General features: G+C 46.8%; 1 protein-coding gene across 2 annotated transcripts in view; it reads right to left on the bottom strand.

Annotated features, from left to right (window-relative positions):
- Positions 1-1,753: 1,753 nt before the first annotated feature.
- Positions 1,754-6,000, bottom strand: part of LOC146859665 (embryonic protein UVS.2-like) — a 41,686-nt gene continuing 37,439 nt past the window's right edge. For both annotated transcript variants that reach the window (XM_085643417.1, XM_085643418.1), the window contains 2 exons: positions 3,416-3,638; positions 1,754-2,097 (listed from right to left, as the gene is read on the bottom strand). In XM_085643417.1, coding sequence (XP_085499543.1) covers positions 2,087-2,097; positions 3,416-3,638 — 234 coding nt within the window. In that variant the 3' untranslated portion in view covers positions 1,754-2,086. The remainder of the gene's footprint in view (positions 2,098-3,415; positions 3,639-6,000) is intronic.

The raw sequence follows: 6,000 nt of genomic DNA, 5'->3' as shown, positions 1-6,000 counted from the left end.
CCTGTCCCACGCCTACAAAGCCCTCCATGACCAATGACCTGCCTGCATGAACCACCATCTACAATTCCCCCAGACACACAGGAACCTCTGCTCAGCACACCTCACACTTGCTGAGATACACACATATGCCTTAGGTGCACCAGAGGACGCTCCTTCTCCCACGGAGCCGCCAAAGCCTGGAACACCCTACGCCTCCACCTCCTCACTGCACCATCACTGACCAAATTCAAGAAGAAGACTCAAGGCCTAGCTTTTTAACTAAGACCCGAAGCTAGCGCCAGGATCACCTCCTGGGAGACAAGTAGCTCTTTAGAGATATGACGTGATTGATTGATGTGTATTTGTGAAGCACACTGTCACCTGCGAGGGTGTCCTGACGTTGAGTAGTTGTTTGTGTCTAGCCCTGCTTATTGTAGCTTGGTTTATTGAAAGACCAGGGCTGCAGCTTCTTGTGGAATTCTAGAAGACAGGAATAGACTTTAATGTGGAGAGGGAGGCTGTTCCACGCTTTAGGAGGGCTGTGAGAGAGCACCCATCCTCCTGATCTTGGAGATATTTTCAGATATTCCCCATCTGACCCCACTTTGTCGTGTGTTCTCTATGGAGCACATTGTCATTTATCCTAACTGTGCACCTTGTATTCCACTTTTACTTTGCACATGTTTAACAACATCACACTTGGTTTTGTGGCACATTGGTATTTTACAAATAGGCTGCACATAATTTTGTATTTGCTCTTTTGCTGGGATTCAGTCAGAACATCTCATGCAAGGTCAAGCAACACTGTTCCCTGTTATTCTCTGTTATTGAACACTAGCACCCAGACATAATAGAGAAATACAGCTGCTGTTTTTCAAACACACATTTGTATCATATAACCCAGGAGTTTTTGCTTTGAAAACACACAAAGTGAAGACATTCTTGCAAAGCTAAGGCCCGGAGACGAGAGGGCAGCGCCAGCTGAGATGTAGAGCAGGTGCCTATATCTCCCAGGTACGGGGTTCACCACCAATCCCAGAGATCTATAATATTACATTGTTTCCCATGGTGAGGGTAGGCTGAGGCAAACTCCTCAGCTAGCATGACAGAGCTTTTTATTGTGTATGGTCTTCTAATTATGCTGTTCACATTGTTGTCCTGCATATGATTTCTGATAGCTGCACAGTTGCTTCATAATATACCTGCAGAATAGTTTCAATAAATATTGTAGGCTTTTATCGTGTCTCTTTTCCATTTATAGTGGACATGTTTGAGTGAGAGAAATGAAAGGTGATGACCCGCTCCCGCGGTCCCTGAGAGGGTCTAGAGTGTTGTGTTCTGGGGTGCCAAATCACTTGTCTCTCTGGAAACGTTAGGAGTGCAAAGGAGGCGCTATAAGCTAGTCGGATTTGGGCTCATAGGTACTGACGTGGTATGGAGGCTCAGTCCCTGCATGCCGATGCTTTATGATCCCAGGCATAGTTGTGTTTCTGAGCAGAATCCCTGCAACAAGGTCTGTAAAAATGAATGATATTATCAAAGAAACCCCACCTAAGTTCTATAATTGTTGGCCAGGCCCTGATTGACAGCATCCATTCATCTTTTTTACCACTTCCAGCCGACAGAGACGGCGAGCACATACATATGTGCACGTGCACACATACATGTACACACACACACACACACCCACCCTAGCAAAAATAGAAGACCCCAATCAGAAGGGCAGGGCCCGCTGTACCAAAATAAAACCCGTTCTGTTACATGATCTGAAAAAGAGTCAACACTTTATTTTACATCTCTATTTCACTTCACATCAGCAGAACATTTCATACTCAGTATAATTCACCATCAGATACATCACTGGCGAGCTAGGAGCCAGATGTCAGGCAGGTTAAAAAGCTTGATTTACAATTGGCAACCACCGTTGGCGACGTGCTTCTTACAACATATGACAACAACACGCAACGGAACGAATGACGCCCGAAAACTGAGACTCGGAGAGAAACAAATGCAGCACCTATAAAATCCACCCATTCTTCATGTGGAACAGATGTACTTCCGGAGTCATGACCTTTCGTGAAGCTGTGGCTTGTCAGCTTCTCCTGGATTAGGCATTCACTGCAAGTAAATATGGGAAAGTTCACTCAAGTTTTCATAATACCCAGGGAATATGTACAATCAATTTTACTGTAGCGACTATTTGCATATTATTTGATCATTCTAAAATACGAGTTAGTTTTGCTGTTTTTTTAACAGTCAAGCTCAGCCCCATCATAGAGTTGGTCAGCAGCACTTTGGGGTCATTCAGACCCTAGCAGTCAGTGCATGGGGGCTGCAGAGGTGCTGTCTCCACCCATGCCTTGGCAGACCACCCATCCTAACTGGATGTAACACTTGTAGCAGAAGTATTTTTTGCTTCACACAAACCCCCAAAACAGAGATTTATTTACCATACAAACAAACAAAACCAATGTCCCTGACATGCAGGGTGTTACCCCCAGCCCATGGAGACCACAGTTGTTTGTCCCTGCCTGGCTTCGCCATGTCTCCCATGGTAGACACAAGGAGGGCAGATCTGCTTTGGGAGGCCCACCCTAAATAGAGTGGGTTTAATGATGCATCAAAGACAAAGACCTGTGGAAGATGGCGTACTGCCAGTGGAGGCTGCACCAGCAGTCAATCAGCAGTTGTCCACCTCCAAATAACAGGGGGGAGTAAGAGTTTCCCAGAGCTATACCCCACTAATTTACAACTTGACTCCTCCACAGTAAAACACTGATCCTCATTGTCTTCCATATTACAATGGTGGGAGAGGAGGATATTTATTTACTGGCACTAGTGCCCGTCTTTACTGGGCATCTACAGGAAACGTGACACGCCCTGAAATGCCAATTAGCAGCAGGACTGCCACTCCACCAACTGCTAAATGACCCCCTTTGTCTTCCACTGAAAGGGCAATGACACATGTCACTACTACCAGAGTTAGATGGTGGGAGATGAGGCTATTTATGAACTGGCACTAGTTCCCCATGACGCATGTCACTACTACCAGGGTTAGATGGTGGGAGATGAGGCTATTTATGAACTGGCACTAGTGCCCATGACACGTCACTACTACCAGAGTTAGGTGGTGGGAGATGAGGCTATTTATGAACTGGCACTAGTGACCCATGACACGTCACTACTACCAGAGTTAGATGGGAGACAAGGCTATTTATTAATTGTCACTAGCGCCCTTGGCACGTGCCACTACTACCAAAGTTAGATGGTGGGAGATGAGGATCCAGAAGGTACGGGCTAACCCCCAGCAGAGTAAACTAGAGCACATGCCTTGGTCCCTCACAGGCCTTCTGACACTTCTTCTTAGATTGGAATATACACCTCACTGCTGAGGCTCAGAGAGAGCCAGTGTATCACTTTACAGCGATAAACTTACCGAAAGTGTAGGAGGCCTGAAATCCCTTCATGTTCAATACCTCATCACTGTGGAACTGGAGCAGAAGGAAGCTCCCGGTTGAGGTCACTGGTGGGACTAGACTGGATCCGCAGTATTTGCCAATAAGCGGGGAGGTGGTCTTGGCACCGTCGAAAATAGACAAGGAGTCAGCAGCGCACTTTGAATCAGGTTGAACGGAAAAAGATGTGATTGTCATTGAGACCTGCAGGGTGAAACAAAAAGTATGTGTTAGTCCTTAAATAGTTCCTCTGTCCTGCCAGCAGAAGGCAGTATGATATAAGTAAGAAAACAATGTGACAGCCGGTCCTAACCACCTCTTACATGCAAGAAGGGGGCAGTGTGAGATAAAGAAGGAGACGCATATGCTAGCCCTTATTTATCATCACCGTCTTAATGGCAGAGGGGCAGTGTGATGTAAGGAAGGAAAAGTATGCGTTTGCCCGTATTTACCATCACACTCCCACCAGCAGCGGGCAGTGTGACATAAGGAAGGAGAACCGTGTGTTGGCCCTTATTTAACATCACTGTCCTACCAGCAGGAGGCAGTGTGACTTAAGGAAGGAGAAGTATGCGTTGGCCCTTATTTGCCATCACTGTCCTGCCAACAGGGAACAATGTGAGATAAGGAAGAAGTATGCATTGGCACTTACGTACCATCACTGTCCTGCCAGTAGGGGGCAGTATGAGATAAGGAAGGAGAAATATGCATTGGCCCTTATTTACCATCATTGTCCTGTAGCAGGAGGCAGTGTGACAAGGGGGTCTCTGGAGCTTTTATATATACTGTGCAGTGCCTAAACACCTACGTCACCCAGAAGTGACATATGATCCACTGAGTGGATTGTCGGGCTAGACCATTCTTAGGTTTCACCCGCACAGCGCTTGCGCTGTGCCAGTGAAATATCTTGTATTTCAAATATATCTTAAAAGTATCATTTCCCATTGCTGTAGTACTGTGTTAACATGCATTTGTATGGGACTTTTTCCTTTCCCTGGCTAAACTCATTAAAACAGTAGTGTTACATTCCTGTTCTTTTAATTGTGACGCCACCAAGGATTACTCATTTAATCTCACTGTACATTTTATTTGGGCTTAAGTTCTTAGACTCAATTTAATGAGTTTAAGAATGCAGGCCCTACCGGCACTATTGCGCCGTCGGAACGTCACTCTTTTTACATTCTGGAGGCGCAATGTGCCACTGGCATATTTATAAGGCCACGTAAAGTCAAGTTACGTGGCTTTTCATGGCCTTATAAATATGTGCCCCTTTCAAGCAGAGTACTGCGTGAAAAGGACGTTCCATGGGTGGTGCTGGGGGCGTTCCCAGCAACATCCATGGCTTTTTGACACTGTCCCAGATTTATGAGAAATTCTAAGTCTGAGGCAGTGCCGAAAACTTACGCATCCCCAGGGGAGGCGTAAGGGAGGCACAACGAGGAAAAGTATCTTTATCTCTCCTCGTTTTAACACTTTCTATGTGTGCCATATTTTGCAGCACACATTGTGCAGGAAGGTAATCATCCCGGCAACGCAGGCACCCATACACCATGGTGCAAAGGTGCCTGCGTTGGCGCACGGCAACCCATTGTGCGCCGGTGCTTGGGAAAATGAGAGGAATGTGCCGTATCTCATAGATACGGGGCATTCCTGCCCTTTTCTGTTGCCATCGGGCAGCGTTGCAGCAAGGCCTGCTGTGCTGCCCTACGGCCAAAAACCCATAAATGATACCCCCAGCTGTGCGATGGAAGTGTAACTGCTGTTTCATCCCTGTCGCTCTCTCCATAGTGGAAGAACTGGACAGCACTGCCATGTACTGTTTATTTTTTTAATTGAATATAACAATTGCTTTGTTTAATGTTGCTCGTTCTGTTTTGAGATGCTTCATTGAAGTATGTTTTGTGGTTTTTTCATTTGACAGAATTACTTTGTTGATACTGTAGATGCCTCTTGCTGTAGACATTGTGACTCCCGAGACAGTATATTTTAAAACTTTGGGGCAGATTTATGTTTGACTTGCGCCTCATTTACGCCGCCGTTGTGTCACTTTTGTGACGCAGCAGCGGCGCAAATCCTGCGCCATGGTGCGGGGTATTTACAACGTGACGCATCTGGGAGATGCGTCACGTTGTAAAGCCCTGCGCCACATGTAGGCGTTCCAGGGCAGGTGGGGGCGTTCCGTCGCAGGAACGCCTCCTAAAAGTGGCTGAGTGAAATCTACAAGATTTCACTCAGTCACTTTTGAGCCCATGCTGCGTCAAAACCCTGCGCCTGCTTGAAGCAGGCGTAAGGATTGATGCAGCATTGTGAAGATAGGGCCCCCCAGAAATGCTGGAGCTGCGTCGCGGTTGCGACGCAACTCCAGCAATGCGCCACTTTTACGGCACAGATGCGTCACGCATCTGTGCCGTTTTTGCCCCATGGTGTGCCGCATTGTAAATGCGGCGCATCCATGGTGGCGGAGCTGGGGCGCAAAATAACTGCCGCATCCCTGCTGATATGCAGGGATGCGTCAGTTATTATAAATATGCCCCTTTGAGTCTAATTAATCCTGATGGAACCATTT

The sequence above is a fragment of the Triturus cristatus genome, chromosome 3_1 (assembly GCF_964204655.1).
Source record: "Triturus cristatus chromosome 3_1, aTriCri1.1, whole genome shotgun sequence".
In the NCBI taxonomy this organism is placed as follows: Eukaryota; Metazoa; Chordata; class Amphibia; order Caudata; family Salamandridae; genus Triturus; species Triturus cristatus.
The sequence above is the reverse complement of the archived record's forward strand: the minus strand, read 5'-3'. Positions and strand labels throughout refer to the sequence as shown.